Source organism: Cupressus sempervirens, chromosome 7 (assembly GCF_028749045.1).
Source record: "Cupressus sempervirens isolate cs-2001-9-10 chromosome 7, ASM2874904v1, whole genome shotgun sequence".
Taxonomy (NCBI): Eukaryota; Viridiplantae; Streptophyta; class Pinopsida; order Cupressales; family Cupressaceae; genus Cupressus; species Cupressus sempervirens.
Genome location: NC_143124.1, coordinates 580,538,871 through 580,556,078, shown reverse-complemented (window position 1 = coordinate 580,556,078; position 17,208 = coordinate 580,538,871). Strand labels below are relative to the sequence as shown.

General features: G+C 37.4%; 1 protein-coding gene across 1 annotated transcript in view; it reads left to right on the top strand.

Moving 5' to 3' along the window:
• Positions 1 to 17,208, top strand: part of LOC149548082 (protein PECTIC ARABINOGALACTAN SYNTHESIS-RELATED-like) — a 233,046-nt gene that overhangs the window by 33,314 nt on the left and 182,524 nt on the right. Inside the window, exon 3 of the mRNA XM_089792113.1 lies at positions 14,058 to 14,145. Within this exon, the coding sequence (XP_089648239.1) occupies positions 14,058 to 14,145 (88 nt within the window). The remainder of the gene's footprint in view (positions 1 to 14,057; positions 14,146 to 17,208) is intronic.

Sequence of the window (17,208 nt, the reverse complement as noted above, 5' to 3'; positions counted from 1 at the left end):
ATTGAAGTTGTCAATGCTGGAGCTGTAGGAGACATTTGAGATGACATCATGGCTATGTATGTGTAATGTTCCCTTTTTGGAACATTAGAAATAATGAAGTCTTATTTTATGCAACATTAAATTGACTATGAGACAAAGGCTCAAAATATTAAAAAGGGTTGACTTAATGTTATATAAAGGACAAAGGGGCAAGGAGGAACAAAACGAAATGCCTTAGGGAAGTTGGAGCCACAGGGAGTAAGATGAAAATCAGAGAGGAGTTGAAGAGTCTTGGTTTTCGTATTAAAAGGGGAAAGAGGTTCATTGTTGGGTATGCTTGATTTTATTATTCAGTTTAGTTTCCTCTCTTGTGAGAGTCTCCAAAAGCTTCAGCTTTCAACTAGTTGGAGGACGTAGCCCCTCGTACTAGCAGACAGTGGACGCAATCCCATTGTCCCGGGAAACATCACTTTAGGTGTTTCATTCGCGCCTACAGGTTCTTACCCTATCACTCCAATCCGATTGTTAAATCTGTATTTAGGATTGGTTCATGTGTACTGGTTATTGTATTGCTGTTGCACAATACAATAACGTTTTATTTGCTAGTTGTTATATTGCTGCTATATAAGGCAATAACATTGTTTAAGGAACTATAAGAGTTTGCTGGTTTCATCTCATCAGTTTGTAACTCATGGTTATATGTTCAACATCTTGATTGTGATTTTGGAAATAGCGAATTGTTATCTTGCGGAGAATCGTTGGTTTTATTGTTGTCTCATATTGCATGTTCTTGTAATTGAATCTGAGTATTATATCTCTAAAAGAGATTGGATAAGTGCCGGTTGGTTTTTCTACTATTTTCGGTTGTGCTGGAAACTATCTACCAAGTTTTATTTCCGATTATATTGCTCAAAGAGAAACCAGTAAATATCTTGTATTGGGATATTGCAGTGGTATCAGAGCTGGTTTTCCTACCAGCCTGTGATATTGCACGAGTAACATAACTTAAGGTATTTGCAGCTCTGGAAATTCTTATTTTGTAGAAACAATGAAATAACTATTTTGCTATATCATTGAGGATGAAGCGGGTTTCTGCCAATTAGTAACTTCTAAAAGAAAGTGTGTAGTCGTTGAAATATTATTATTGGTTGAAGGCAAATCAAGGGTTAAATAGCCGTGGGGAATGAAAGATTTCTTTTAAGTAACAAAGTGAAGCATTATGTATTGTGTCGTTGTCCGAAGCGGAATTATTATTGGCAATGTATTGAATCAATTGCCAGGAATAAACCTTGCTGAGGATATGCAGTGTTCTAAAAGGCAAGTAGCTAGGACTAAATATAACATGCTGGGTGCACCAAAATTCAAACATTGTACAATGGATCAAAGGTAATAGCCCAGATTGTTAGCAGGCCCTCTACATTAGCAGAAAAATTAGCAGATATAATAAAATTATGATGGCATTGGTTTTGCTGTGTCCGAGATCCACTAGTTTTTATGATTTAAGGTTATCATCAGGTTGCAAAGATCATGAGTTGTGCCGTTTGAAAGAGATTCTAAGCCATCAGATGAAGAGCATCCTTCTTCAGATTCTAGGCATGCAAAAATCACCTTAAGGAGCTTAATGGAGGTAATGCATTGTTAAGTCACAAAGGAAGGTCATTTAAAAGAGAAGCCATTAAAGGTGGAACAAAATAATTAGAAGTATCATAGATAGGTCCTGTTCAAACTTAAGTCAATGACTAAGTATATGAGCTTTATTTTGGTCGGATTGGTGAAACCGTAAGCACAAAATCCCAAGCGAACAACAATGTGGGCATGAGTGGCATTCAAGCAGAGTCTACATAAGCCAAGGGTATTTCTTGGAACGTCTTTGTCTCTCCTTTCGCACAAGTCACTTTAAGGAAATTGTTTAATATTGGGAACGGTGGTGTGAAAAGGATTGAACCTTTCTTTATCAGTAAGGTTTTATCGGCATGAGTTTTTGGAGCTAGTATGTAGCGAGGTTGTTTTCCGGTGCATGTCCAGTTTGGTCTAGACGTTACTTATTATATGAGATTTGAGGCTAAGATAATTGGTTAGTTCATGTGTCAGGAATGATTGCGGCCGTTTTTCTGGACAAGATTCCTTATACGTTACAACACTATCTCTTGGAGCTGGCATCGATGGTATTTGCTAAGTTAGTTATTCTTATAAAAACGGTTTTTGATACCAAATCCATTGAAAGAAAATCGTAGCTTTAAATGTTATATCAACGATAGTCTATAATCGAAACCGTCCTCACGATGATTGGAGTGAAAATTAGGAGTTTTGCCGAGACGGTGAAGTGTGACGTAGAGGAATATCAGGAGCATTACCTACTAGAATAACGCCCATTTAGATTTAGGAAGCTGCTGGTACTGAGCCATTGGATGAACATGTGTTAGTATTGAACCTTTTCTCTGCAGTCAGTAATGATACTATACCAGCTATCAATCCATTGGTTTAATTGGGAAGAAAGCCAAATAACACTTTGCCTTGAAATATTTAATGCCAAAATCGTAAAAGAGTAATTGGTGCCAAGTAGGTGCATGAGTTGGATATTGCAGCAACGTCTTCGAATCAACGTCTTCAAACAAGTGGTCCAACTATTGAGTCGCACAGAGTTTGAAAGTCACGATAGTAATTAATAAAGCCGTGTCTTAACCACTGGCCTTGGGATTTGTATCCATGGATGGGGAATTTGCTTACAGGTTAAGGAACTTTCGGATGGACATCACCAGAACAAACTAATAAGAATTTACAAACTGCAACAATAGACTCATTCATGTTTGCATATATTGCTTTCCACTGCATTACTGGCGGTCAACATCTGTTTGGTAATAACCCTGAGCAATGTGAAAGAAATATAAAAAAATGGTATTGTCTGTAATATTTCTTCTATTAAGCATATTCTCGAGGCCCATGACCTTGTGTATCCCTAGTTTTGGATAGATCAACAATACATCATGTTAAACTGCATTCGTTTCTTTTGGAACCCTAAAAAGCATCTCGAGTTTCTTTGTGCTACAAGTGATCGAACAATTTTAGCAAAGAGAAGGATTTCTTTCTACAATACACAAAGATGCAAAAATCCGGAAATATTTGATGCATTGGAATTAGAGAAAAGAATAATTGATTATTTTTTGTGCTCAAGACAGAGTTTAAAAAAGAAATTAGAATTGGTGTCGAGATTTAGATTGGCCAAATAAGAGACCATAAGCCCAAGAAATGCAATAGTGTCAAGGATCATTATAGGGTCTCTGGCATATCGAGTAGGTAGTATAGAGTTTAGCGGCACCTACATGAGGAGCAAAATTTTTGTTCTTACAATCTTCAATTATTTTCAGTGATTCTACAGCGGTATATTCAGTTTTAAGCACTAGCAATCTGCTGGAAAAATTGTCTACAATTTCGTAAGTTGGATAACGTAAGGACTTAACATTAGAGCTTCTGAGACATTCAGGGATACATATTATCAACAAAACAGAGCAGGTTTCTTAATTAGGTTTCTAGCTCTTTGAGGAAATTTAAGAAAAAGTTACAGTCAGATAGTACCATTAAGTGTTTTAGCACTGCTAGACTGCTGTTGGGTACTTACTATTAGATTCGACAAGTAGATCAAACTGCCTGGATTACAAAATCAGGAAAGGAATTGGATAATTTCAAGAAAGCTACTATGAAGTCACAAGAGTCGTTAGTCTGAAATTCAGATTCCATTGTGAAAGCTGAGATGCTTGACATTTATGGAGAGTACAAAGGACTTCCTACCTAAATCCAGAATGATTTATCATTCAATGACTACTTGGATTTTTATCTAGTGCTACTAGATATGACTGATATGGCAAACGAAAGTATTTGGAGTTGGCTCAGGATCTCTTTGCAAACGAACAACACACAAAGGTGTACGAAGAAATCCCAATAGACCAGAATTATCATTTGGATGATCGTGAAATAGAAGAGCAGACAACTACCAGAGATGGGCAACCTTCTCACGATCATGTAGAAGATGTTACACGAGGTACAGGTTTCTTCGTTGGTGACTTGGAGGTGAGCTTTGTCAATCAGAATAATGAAGTGGGTTGTACAGATTGCAATAACAGTTTGGGACCTTGGCGTCATGAACCATATATCCATAATACTCGAAATGTGAATTTAGAGGAACAACCTAGGATGACACTGCAAGACAATGAATAGTTTCAACAGGGAGATAATGAAATTCATGCCTTACAAAATCAGTTGAAGGTTAGTAAAGACATGGTCATAGCATCGTTGGTGCAGTTTGACAGTACCCACGAGTTGGTTGAGGAGCTCTACAAGAAGATCCCAAGGGAAGGGGAAGATGACTGGCATGTGACCGATTTGCAGAAGGTCAAAACAACCCTTGAGACTATGAAATCAAATTTCTTATACCTGCTATCCAACAAGGATTACATTCTCAAGATTGCTGAGATTTATGCCGCACAGTCAAATAGGGAAAAGGATGAGATTGAGAATCTCAATAGGATGCTTAAGTATGTTCAGGAGGCACTGAGTGAGACCCAATTTTCCCTACAAGGAGTAGAACATCAAATCTTGGGAATATGAGAATCGAATGAGGCAGGAGTTCTTCTAGGAAGTCATTGACGAACTTGAGAGCATTCAGCAGGTGTATGACTGGGATAGCTGCCCTAAACGGTTAAGTAGCAAAACTTCAAAACACTTTCAGCTAGTTGACAACCTTTTGTTTGAAGTTGTTGCTGGTTGGACGTTCGACAATCCTCTGTTTGTGTTAAATGAGGGATCATCCCATGTTTGCCATGAAGAGGAAGAGTTTGATTTCAGACTTTGGGATCCTGACTCAGATTCTAGCAGTGAATCCAGTTCTCAACATGGGAATGATGAATCAACTTCTGTTGCTTATCATTGGATCAGCCCCAACATATTTCCCGATTTCATCCCATTCAGGAGTTGGATGAATTTTCTTCATCAGCCTCTGAACAACTTTTAGTGGAGTATTTTTGTGAGGTTTGTGGGTAGATTCTGAACATTCTTCATATTCATAGCTCCTACGCACTGGGGAATTCTCCAAATTTATGCCAACAGTATGAATTATGATGTCCATGGGATGGTGGTTTCAGCTTTTGAGTAGCTCATTTCTTACATCATCCATCTAAGTCAGGTCTTCACATTCTATTGGATTATACATGGACCCTGGATATATTTCTATATCATCCTAACAGCGAGGCAACCTAACAAAGTTTGGGATCCAGGTGTTGGTAGGATGTATCTATGGTTGGACGAGGATTTTATTGTGGTCCTATTTAGTTTGGGGTTGATTATGGTGATGACCAGTGTTGATCTGTTTACAGGCACAACGTTTCCTCGAAGAGTAATATGGGATCCAAGAATTCGGTTGACAGGTGTTTTGTAGAGTGGTAATGTGCTTCACAATTTGGCCGGGTTTGTTTTCAGTTTGGGTTACAGGGCGACCTGCAGACTCATATGGGATCTTGGTACCAATTGCTTGAGGGCAAGCAATTTTTAAGGAGGGGAGATTTCTAATGTTCCCTTTTTGGAACATTAGAAATAATGAAGTCTTATTTTATGCAACATTAAATTGACTTTGAGACATAGGCTCAAAATATTAAAAAGAGTCAACTTAATGTTATATAAAGGACAAAGGGGCAAGGAGGAACAAGACGAAATGCCTTAGGGAAGTTGGAGAGCCACCAGGGAGTAAGATGAAAATCAGAGAGGAGCCGAAGAGTCTTGGTTTGCGTATTAAAATGGGAAAGAGGTTCATTGTTGGGTATGCTTGATTTTATTATTCAGTTCAGTTTCTTCTCTCGTGAGAGTCTTTGAAAGCGTCAGCTTTCAGCTAGTTAGAGGACGTAGCCCCTCGTGCTAGCAGACAATGGACGCAATCCCATTGTCCCGAGAAACATCACTTTAGGTGTTTCATTCATGCCTACAGGTTCTTACCCTATCACTCCAATCCGACTGTTAAATTTGTATTTAGGATTGGTTCATGTGTACTGGTTATTGTATTGCTGTTGTATACTACAATAATGTTTTAGTTGCTAGTTGTTATATTGCTACTGTATAAGGCAATAACGTTGTTTAAGTAACTATAAGAGTTTGCTGGTTTCATCTCATCAGTTTTTAACTCATGGTTATATGTTCGACATCTTGACTGTTATTTTGGAAATAACGAATTGTTATCTTGCGGAGAGCCGTTGATTTTATTGTTGTCTCGTATTGCATGTTCTTGTAATTGAATCCGAGTATTATATCTCTAAAAGAGATTGGATAAGTGCCAGTTGGTTTTTCTACTATTTTCGGTTGTGCTAGAAACAATCTACCAAGTTTTATTTCTGATTATATTGCTCAAAGAGAAACTAGTAAATATCCTGTATCGGGATATTGCAGTATGTTGAATGGGATTTGTTTTTGAATAATGCTAAGGAGATAGGATAGGAGGCCATGGGCCCCAAAGCAGAGAGAATTTGTGAGAGCAAGATAGGATAGGAGGCCATGGGCCCCAAACAGGAATTAAAACATGCTATGAACAAGCTTACCTTACCAGTATTTGATGGCAGTGGAAAAAACTACAGCCAGGGCATGGATACATAAGTTGGATACGTTTCTTACTTTAAAACTAAGTTGCTGATTTAGATTCCGGTATGGATGCGGGCTCGAGATTCGGGTTCAAAATTCGTCTAAATATTTTTGGGGTTGGGTTCGGATTCATTTTGGGTTCATTTGTACGAAAAACACATGTTTAAAAAAAATATGTATGTGTGTGTATATATATGCAACAACAAATAAGTTCATACATCACTATGTTAATAGTAAAGCAACATAGCAAAATGCACCACTATATCTATGTTTCAGTTCAATAGGATATCAATTGCATCATTTAGCCATACATACAACATGATACACTTGCTTGGTCACATGCATGGAACATATTTCCATATCAAGGGGATAGGCGAGAATGAAAGTAATTGTCAAAAGATAAGTGCAGTTATCTGAATTATTATTTTGTATTGGTTAGAGGATATCTAACCAGGCTCGATCAAAAGTTGTGATTCAAATTTTAACCCCCAGATTCAAAGATATCATATTTTTTTTTAAAGGCATTCCTCTATGATTGTCAATTTGGATGTCACCTATTATCAATTTGGATTTCCTCTATAAGCAAGTTTTCATTTCATTCACAAATGCATGAATGACATATAAATCATGTTTTTGGTTGTTTTAGTGGTCACTTCAGGGTTGGGAGGATCGAATAGACCAAATTAAGAGGAAAAAAAATACTTTTAAAAAGTCTTAAAAAATATTTTGAGACCAAATTCAGCCCAGGTTTGGCCGTTGGGCAGCAAATTCTTCAAAATTCTTTACAAATTCTGCCGAGGTTCCTTTGACAGAATTTGCAGCAGATTTGTAGCTCTGCAAGAGAACTTGCCAAGGCCCAAACTTTGTATAGAATTGAACCAGACTCTGAGGGTTGCTGGAGAGAATCTAGTGACTTAGCTCTAAAACCCATGTTTGAAACATAAGTGATTAAGTTTGCTGCTATGCATTTGGATGGGCCAGCTTACGATTGGTGGCACCATGGCTTAGTCACTCAAGATCATGGCATGATTAATTCATATGAGGAGTTTAGTAACAAACTAATAAACAAATTTGATAGGCTGGATATTGAAGTTTATAGGGAGTTAGCCTAGCTCAAGCATAGTGGTGCTTTGGACGCCCGTATTGATGAATTCCAACGGATATCTATCATTGTCCCCAACATGTATGAAATTAGGAAGGTGATGTTTGTGGAAGGTTTGAGTGAGAGATTCAAGGGATTTGTCAAAGTGTTGAAACCAAGTACTCTCCAAGATGCAATCAAGATGACACTTGATTTAGATAGCTCATCTTCAGAGGTTGAACCTCCTAAAAAGCCTTTTGAGGGGCCCAAGACCAATCTGAAATTTTCAAATCAGAATAAGTGTACTCCACCAAAGGCAGATTTTGAGTCAAGGAACGAGCTAAGGAGGAATTTATGCTTCACATGAAAGGAACCTTGGTCACCGGATCTAGATGCTTTGGGAAGGGTAAAGTTCACTACATTGAAGTGCTTTTGGATGATGAAAATGAAGGTAACAAATCTGATGACATCGATGAGGATGGTATTCGTGAGAAGCTCCAAATGGAGAAGGTGGAGAGACAAGTTTCATATCAACCACCTACAATTGCCACCCTCTCAGGAGTTCCTACAAGCAGTCTAATTTGTCTTAAAAGTAGTTAGAGGGCGGCAAATGGTTTGCTTAGTGAATAAAGGGGCCACACATAACTTCATTAGCACTTCTATAGCAGCAAAAGGAAGTTATAGGTGGATGCAGTTCCACATTTTGACGTTTAGGTTTTCTGGTGGAGAACTTCTTAATTGTCTAAGGATTGTTACCCAGCTTGAGGTTTAGCTGGGTAGTTACACACTTACTGCTGATTTTAATGTGAATGAGTTAGGAGGGATGGATGCTATTTTGGGTCTATAGTGGCTCGAAACTCATGGCAGGTATACCATCATTGATCATGATCAGAAACAAATTGAGTTCATGATAGGAGATGAACATGCCATACTTTGGGCTGTGGTTGATAAGGCCCAAGATTGTTTCAGCTCACTGGATGGAGTCAATCTTGAGGGATGATGATACAGAGTGGGCAGCACATTGCTTTATCAATATGAAATCTATTTTAGATTTAGAATTTAGGACAACAACATCATATCGATATTCAGTCAGTGTTAGACAAGCACAAAAGAGTTTTCAGTGATATCCCTATTGGTATGCCGCTTGATCGTGGATTCGAGCATGTGATAGAGTTGGAAGAGGGCGTGAATCCAATTATTATGACACCTTATCATCACCTTAGGCATTTCTAGGAGGAGATAGAGAGGACTTTTTGGGAATTACTTGACGTGGGGCATATTATGCCGAGCTCGAGTCCGTTTGCTTCATCGGTGGTGTTGGTTAAGAAGAAGGATGGGACTCTACGAATATGTATTGATTACAGGGATCTTAACAATAAGATTGTAAAGAACAGGTATCCCATACCGCGTATTGATGAGTTTTTGGATGAACTACATGAGGCTGTCTACTTCTTGAAGATTGATCTTCATTTGGGGTACCATCAGATTAGGGTCCAAAAGAAGGATGTACATGTAACATAAGACAACATTCAGATGCCATTATGGACACTACAAGTTTTTGGTGATGTCCTTTGGATTAACCAACACCCTTGCTGCATTCCAATCATGCATGAACCATATATTTAACAAGCAGTTGCGTAAATTCATGTTAGTGTTGTTTGATGACATTTGGATTTTCAGCAAGACATGGTAGGAGCATTTAAAATATTTGGATGAGGTTCTAAGTGTCATGGAGCAGCATTCATTGTTTACTAAAGAGTCCAAATTTGAGTTTGGGTTGATAGAGATCAGGGACCTCGAACACTTTATTGGAGCTAATGGGGTCAATGTTCACCAGGAAAAGATTTAGGCTATACTAGATTGGCTGCCATTGAAGAATGTGTTAAACTTTAGAGAATTCCTTGGATCGTGTTCCTATAATGGAAGGTTTGTGAAGGGGTTTTCTCAACTTGTAATACCACTTACTAACCTCACAAAGGCGGGTTCTTTCTAGCGGTCTACAAGTTTGGAGATGATATTTGATAGGGTCAAACGGGTGATGAGTACATGCCTAGTCTTACCAAATTTCACTAGGCCACTTCTTTTGGAGTGTGATGCCTCGGGTGATGGAATAGGGGCAATACTGATGCAGGATAGACATCCTATTGTATATGAGAGTAGGAAATTGAAAGATCATGAAAGGTTGTAATCCACCTATGATAAGGAGATGTTAGCTATCATGTGTGCTCTAGCTAAATTTAGACAGTACATGGTGGGTGGACGTTTTGTGGCAAGGACTGATCATAACAACCTGTGCTTCTTCTTGGCACAAAGGGAGCTGAATGAATAGAAGTGGAATAACAAGATCCAGGCTTACAATTTTGACATTGAGTACATCAAGGGAAGGGACAATATAGTAGCAGATGCACTTTTTTCAAGACTTGCCAATGTTACTTGTGTAATGTCAAAGATTTCAGCTGATTGGAAATCTGAACTGTTAGTTGAGTACTCCAAGAATACCTTTGCATGTGAGATTTTGGATGGGTAGGTTCAGGATGATAGATATAGGGTTTTAGATGATATCAACTATTACTTGAGTACTCCAAGAACATCTTTTCATGTGAAATTTTGGATGGGTAGGTTGGGGATGATTGATACACGATTATAGATGATATAATCTATTACAAAATAGCTTCTACTTGGTTCCAGAATCCAAACTTAAGGAGCGGATTATGTGAGCCATTCATGATAGTCTATTAGCTAGCCACCTAGGATACTTAAAGACTTACAGGTAGATTAGGGAGAGTTTCACGTGGAAGTGCCTCAAGGATGATGTTAGCAACACATTAGGTCCTCTATGACTTGTTAGCACAATAAGACAGAGCACATGTATCTTGCTGGTTTATTACAACCACTACTTGTTCTTGAGCCTAAATGGGAGGGTATCACTATGGATTTCATCACAGGGCTCCCAAAGGTGCAAGGTAAAGACAATATATTTGTTAGTGGTGGATAGATTGACAAAGTATGCTCATTTTTTGCCATAGAAGCTAATTGGACAACCTCACAAGTGGTAGTGTTGTTCTTTATAGAGTTTTTCAGACTACATGGTCTACCCAAAACCATTGTTAGTAACAGGGACAACAGGTTTGACAACATATTTTAGCAGTAGTTGTTCAGACTCACAAGGACACAACTAACTCCTAACATTAGTTACCACCCTTAAACAGATGGGCATACATAGATAGTGAATAATTGGGTAGAAGGGTACCTCCACAATTATGTTTTTGGACAGCAGCGAGCGTGGCTCAAATAGCTTTACTTGGGCGAGTATTGCTACTACCTATCATATGTCGACAAACATGTCTTCTTTTAGGGCATTATATGGTTATGACCCATTATCCTTCACAGATTTGGTCTTGGCGGATAGTAGGGCTCCTTTGGCAAAGGACTGGCTATAGGAGCAACATGATATCCTCATAGCTCTCAAGGAGAATTTATAGCAAGCTCAGAATCAGCAAAAAATTTACACTGATCGACATCAGACAAAAAGGACTTTTTAGGAGGGAGATATGACATTTTTACATTTTCATCTCTATAAGCAAAGTTCATTAAAGAAGAGTGGGAAGGAAAAGCTTAAGCTGTGATTTTAAGGACCCTATCGGGTAACAAGAAGGATTTGGGAGGTAGCCCATGAATTGGAATTACTAGAGGGCAATAGAATCCATAATGTATTTCATGTCTCATGCCTCAAGAAGGCACTTGGACAACATATCAGGAGCCCCCCGAGGCTGCCCCTGTTGGATGAAGAAGGTAACTTAGAGCTGGTTCCTACAAAGGTGATTAAACAGAGAAAAACAATTGAGGAACAAAACTATCAGAGAATTTTTAGTGTGATGAGAAGGCCTACCCATTAAAGATGCATCCTGGGAACATGATCACATTTTACAACAACACTCCAATTGATTGAGGGCAAGCAATCATGGGAAGGGAGATTGTCATGTCCCCCACCCCAGCCTGGCATTCCATGGTGACTCCTTGCCTATTAGACATCTCGATAGGCATCGCAAGAGTAAATTAAGGGATGATGTGGGAGACCAGAATAACATTTGGCATAATTGGTCATTGTGGGCTCCAGGTGATCATGCTTTACTAAGATGGGCCTTACTATTGTTCTTTTGGCTACCGGTATGAACTGTTTGGGCGTTACAACTTTGGCATTCAGTAATTTTTAACTCCCTCCTGTCGCTGCAACAACATTCCCGTTAGTTGTTGCTTTCGCATTGTGCATATTTGTTGTTTGGTAACATCTTTTTCACGAAAGGATGCAACTTGTTAAGGGAGCGGATTGGCATTTTGGGATCATCATTGTGAATTCTAAGAATACAGAGAGAACGAATTGGAAAAAAACACCAACATAGAGAATGATTTGGTCACTGAGGATTTTGGGACGAAAATCCCCATTAGCAAGAAAGACTGGTTGCAGCTCCAGTCAGAGACATCCAATCTAACATATGTTAATGGTGATAATCTGAAACAAACACGAGACGAGTAAACAAGACATGATCATCTGAAGGCGGAGAATGTAATTGTTACTGCGGATTATTAGACTTTGAAAAACATGCTCGTCACAACAAAGGGGTGAATAGGTATTAGATAGCCACGAGAGTCTCTTGTTCAATCTGGTTTCATCGTGTCAGGACATTACTCCAGTTTCTTGCACAACCTCTCACTCATGAATCGAGTTACATAATAGTTGAAGTCCGACTGACCTTGACTCTTCGGTTACGTTTTGATGAACACTGTGTGAATACAAGAATGAGCGACAATGTTTAACTATCTATAGGCACTAGCAAGATTATCATCGAATGATAACCATAAGTGGTAGCTATACATCTGTCAAGTTGGGCTTGGAATAAATACAGATAGCTGTCCCATCACCACCCGTAGATGAATACTTGTACATTGGAAACACTGCCAAGACCGTTTCATTCACCTTGGAAATTGGTGATAACATCCATTTTGATGCCGCTTATGCAAATTGACTAAATCATGAGTAGGGCTTGTAGGTTTCAATTGTGAGTTGTCGACACATATAGGTTCCTATTGTTAATCCATGCTATATGTTGAATTCTATGATATTAGAAATAGTGACAAGGGCTACTATTTGAGTTGTTCACTTGAATCTCTTTAATTGGTAATGAATGCTACACAATTCTGATATTTATTGCTATTGAGAGTTCTGGCTATTTGAAAAACATTTTTTAGACTTCATTGCTTTTTTGTATTATGAACTGTTTATTATCAGACCTGAGTATGACATAGGGATCAAGGAAACATTTTGTTACCTAGTCTTTACAACTTGATAATAAACTCATTTTTTTTTGAATCGTTTCCCCTAGTTGATTTTCACGTACCTTTGTTTAATATCAATTATGAGTTTAAACTCGATCCCTTTGTCTTGAATTATAGCCTATCATGCTGGTTGGAGATTTGGTAGTTCTTAGAATTAATTCCATGCAAATGCTCTTAATCTCTTGCCATGCCCTTGATTGCCAACAACAACTTTCAGATCACCATTTGTTTTACCAGACACGATCAAAATGTGTGAAATCTCTTTTGAAAGCAATGAAGTTAACCATGATTGATCTGATTTCAGTTTCTTCTTGCTGAGAGGGTTGTCTGTGATCCTTGTTTAATTGGTTTTTGGATCAAAATTTCCTTTTAGACTCTTGAATCAACTCAAAGACCCACCTTATAACTCCTTTATACCAAAATATGTCCAACTGTGGGATCAAGGGTAGACAACTAATTCAGTCATCCCAGATGGCCTTGCAAACTAGGACATGAATTGTGTCCCAACAACTTGGCCTGATCCCCTAACTTCATTGACTTAGAGACTCCAAATCAATTGTTACCAAACTGAAACTAAACCGACACAGCTACTCACTGAAAGGCAAAAGGGAGGGGGTCCCAATTTGCAATGGGGCAATGGAGTGAAAACGTCACAACTGGTGATATCTCCCATGGAGGATAAGAGGATTTCTAAAGTTTGGGGTTTCCACAAATTACAGGTCCAATCCCCAACACGGTAGAAGCAAAGAAAACCAAATATCATACCATCTGATCCATGTGGGAGTTTGATGGTTCCCATATTTTGCTCCATTTACCTGGGAGTCAGTCTTGTGATTTCCCTCTTTATAAAATGCTTCACAACATCTTTTCAGTGAGAATTCCTCAAATAGTAACATCTAGCATGACATCAAATTAGAAATGTTAAAATACATAATATATGTCCACAAGAACACGTGTAGAAGTTTATGATATACACTGCTAAAATGGAAATCACCAGGACTAGGGTAGCAATGTTTTTGGAAGTTAATTGTAAATTTTGGCTTTTCAGGTAAAAGATATACCATCTCTTTGGGAGAATCCATACTCTGCAACAACTTCATGGAAGTCTTGTGCAGAACGGCGCAATTCTTTTTTATGTAAGTTGTTTGCTTTTTTGTTTGTATTTTATTTTGCTAGTAACATGTTTTATGCAACAATGTCTTCTTTTAATTACTGTTATATATGTTTTATGCTACTATCAAGCATTTTGGTCTGCTTGATTGGGAAATAATACTTTATCATAATATTGTCTTTGTTATAGTTGAGTTTAAAAGGGGGGTTGTCAGATCTGCTGGAGACAATGTAATCTTCCCTAGCACCACATTATTTTGGCTTTTCATGTTTAAGTATTGCAGGCATTCTAGTCAATTTTCTTGTTTGATTATTTGGATTAGCTAATAATGTTCACCAATACACCCTATTATTGGAAGAGGGATCAATTGTTATGAATATTGATTAGATGGATTGGAATCTTATTAATTCAAGCGAAAAGTTTCTTCTGTATTCACTTTTTTTGGACATAGGGAAAAAGCACACTTTGTTAGATTATAGCAATATATAATGCTGATCTATCTATGTATTGGGACAGATCATGTAATAATTTCTCGAAAGAAAACATGATAAGACACAATAATTGAAAAGACCTCTGAGAATATGGCATATATCGTTGTAAATTCTATGCTCTATATTCACTATTAACATGTTTCTTAGTCAAAATTGGATCAAACTTCATAGTATTCAAATATGCACCGACATATTTGTTTTCCTTGAGGACAATTAAAGGGAGAATAATTAAAACTGAAATATAAGAAAGTTTAGTTTTATCAAAAAGTCAAAGAGCTTGCTGATGAAGCATTATGTCTATTAAAGAAAAAGGGCATATAGGGAAGATCAATCAAAGGTATACATAAAAGGGAGAATAAATGGTATTATAAAAAAACAGGAATTTAATGGAGTTTAGTTTTAATGAAAAATCAAAGAGCTTGTTGATGAGTAGTTATGTCTATTAAAAAAAAAGGCCATATAAGGAAGATCAATCAAGGGGACCTCAATTTATGAAGACTATATATTTGTTTCCTTATGAATATTTCAGCAGCCCAAGGACAAAACCCCACCAAAAACCAAAAAGTATAAAGGAAGCTGCAAATTACAAGAAAGGTTATAGCAGAATATAAGTTTAATGGTATCAGGACTTTGATTGTACCAACTTTTAGGATAAAGCTAACATTCTGGATACCCTCTAGTCAAAGAATTTTGAAGGTATATGAAAGGAGGAGGACAAAGATCGTATTCCAGAGTTATTATACAAACTTGAGGCCCCGAAATTGTTGACAAGTACCAAAGGTTGTCCGAAGATATATCTACGTATATGTATATATACATATATAAGTGTGAATTCTCGTGGATCTGTATTTGGAGGCACTCAAGAACCATCGCCTCAACAAAAGTGACCTATATGAATTCATAAGGAAAATGGCTAGGGGAAATATCAAGGACCAAGGCCCAAAAGAATCAATTTTTGCCGATAGGCTATCTTGTGCGAGGATGCTCGCCGTATTCCCATGTTGGATGCTGGACACTTGTGGTGGAAAACATCAGTGCATGTGTTTTTCTATCTGAAAAAATATTCAAGAATGTTAACTGGGTTGTTGAAAATGATTTACTACGGATAAACAAAGGGGATAGGAGGTTGTTTAGATTGGATTCTGTGAAGTGGGCAATGGAGGAAGCGGTCTTCTCTCTGGTCAGCACTAAAGAAGATAAGACCCTATTAGCAGTCGGGGGAGTCCCAAAGCAACCAAATAGAGGGAGAAGAAAAATAATCCCACTTGCAAACGTGAGGATTTGGGACAGCAATAGCTTTTAGTGGCTAATAATCGAAGTGAAAACTAACCTCAATTCTACATAAGTAGGAATCAAGTGTTTTTCATTTTGAAAGATATAAGAAAGCCTTAGGAAGATCTAAACCAGAATTCCCCCCCCCCCCCCCTTTATGGGGCTGACAAAATTTGTCAATGTCTCTGTATATTCAAAGCCAAAGATTTCAGTTTAGAGAGAGTCATTTCTTTTGCGTTTTCAATTGGGTTATTTAACCTGCTGTAACATATATTCACGAAATAATAATAAGAAAGAAATGGGCTCACAATAAGTTAAGCTTGGTGTATTCCCAGAGTACTGAATTATGACATGTGAGTGATTTGTACTCTAAATTGGGTTCTTGTGATACTTAACTGTAACACAATATGCATAAACTGGATATGGGTTCAAACTTCAAACATAGGCATTAGAAGACTAATGGTAATCTAGGCTTGTTGATATATACTCTGTGTGCCTTGGTTTACTGGAATCAAGTTTTAACAATTCATAATGACCTTGAAAATTGGATGTTATTTGAATTGAATAAAATGATAAAATTTCTCCACGACATACAGATTTGTTCTTTCTGAGTTTTGAAGTCCATGGATTATTTGTTTATTGGAATAGCATTAAAGATTAAAAACCTCACATCTGATATATGAGCGAAATTCGATTTATATTCAAAGCTGCTCTAAGAGAATTTAATCTTCAACGAAGAAGGGATACAATAAATCTCATTCATAATAGGAAAACGTTCAGGCACTGCAGACTGTGGATCACAGTAGAATAATTAAGGTAAAAAGGATGGGAGTCATGGGTGTTGATTAAAAGGGAATAAAAAATGAGTAGGTGTGAATGGGATAAGGAGGGAGTTATTCTTCGCTTTTGACAATCCTGCAAAGTGTATGTCGTTATCTTTGATTTCTTTCCTTTGCCTAGATCAACAGTTATTAGATATTGTATTCTTCATGTCATTTTTAGTTTTATTAAAAAGAAAAGCAAGCATTTTAAATTATCTTATATATACCACATGTTGGCATTATGGGGTCTAAGTTAAGCTGTATTAATGTAGTTAATGTAATTTACTTGCCTTGTCATGATGAACGATATATAGTGTTAGAGGACAAATTTGCATATTTCATTCTTGCATTTAATTTTTTTGTCATTTTGCATAGCTGTCCTTCCATTCATTTTTATGTTAATCATGTTTCGGAATTGTTATCAAAATTTCACTACCTACGAAATTTTGTCTTAACATTCATTATTGGTTAGTAATTGCTTTCATTTGCCAATGGTCGTAGAAA